Source organism: Sphaeroforma arctica (genome assembly GCF_001186125.1).
Source record: "Sphaeroforma arctica JP610 unplaced genomic scaffold supercont1.13699, whole genome shotgun sequence".
NCBI lineage: Eukaryota > Ichthyosporea > Ichthyophonida > Sphaeroforma > Sphaeroforma arctica.
This window is the reverse complement of record NW_014026859.1, coordinates 1-636: the sequence shown is the minus strand read 5'-3', so window position 1 is coordinate 636 and position 636 is coordinate 1. Positions and strand designations below refer to the sequence as shown.

Here is a 636-nt window from a genome sequence, read left to right as displayed (position 1 = left end):
GTGTGTGTGTGTGTGTGTTTGTGTAGCATTTTCCTAGGGGCGATGCTTTATTAAATAGCTGATAATACTATATATATATATGTGTGTGTGTGTGTATATATATATATACCTGGTGCGCGAACTGATCACATTAGTCGTCATACGTGATATATATTCGTATTACCTACATGTGCTATGTACATATATTCTTGTGTCTACATATATTACATATTCATATTATCTACCTGTGCTTTGCATTTCATTTGTCTACATAGTTTACGTATTTATATATTGTGTTATACATAATCATTTATCTACATATATCACTTTCATTATTTATATTTGGCAACATAAAGACAAGTGCAGATTCATGGTTACGTGCGTTTATCGTTCACTTCTTGTCCACTTCAGAGTTACCATGGCCACGGAGCTAGACATACCAATGACTCATTTCTGAATCACTCCAGGGTGAACCCGGCCCAAGCCACGAAGAAACTGTACCGCAATCTGAAGCGAATGTGTGTGCGCATATATGGGGATGCCCCACGGCTCATTGTAAATGGGCACATGGACGCTACATTCACCTACATACCGTCCCACTTGGGTAAGTGATATATAGGCTTGTATAAAGAAATTTATTTGAACGTACCTATATAT

At 37.3% G+C, this 636-nt stretch overlaps 1 protein-coding gene across 1 annotated transcript; it reads left to right on the top strand.

Annotated features, from left to right (window-relative positions):
- Window positions 1-390: 390 nt before the first annotated feature.
- On the top strand, window positions 391-591 carry SARC_18092 (hypothetical protein; the record flags this gene model as incomplete). Its single annotated transcript, XM_014287822.1, has 1 exon — window positions 391-591. A coding segment is annotated over one exon (201 nt), but the record flags the coding sequence as incomplete, so codon positions are not given.
- Between the last annotated feature and the right edge of the window lie 45 nt (window positions 592-636).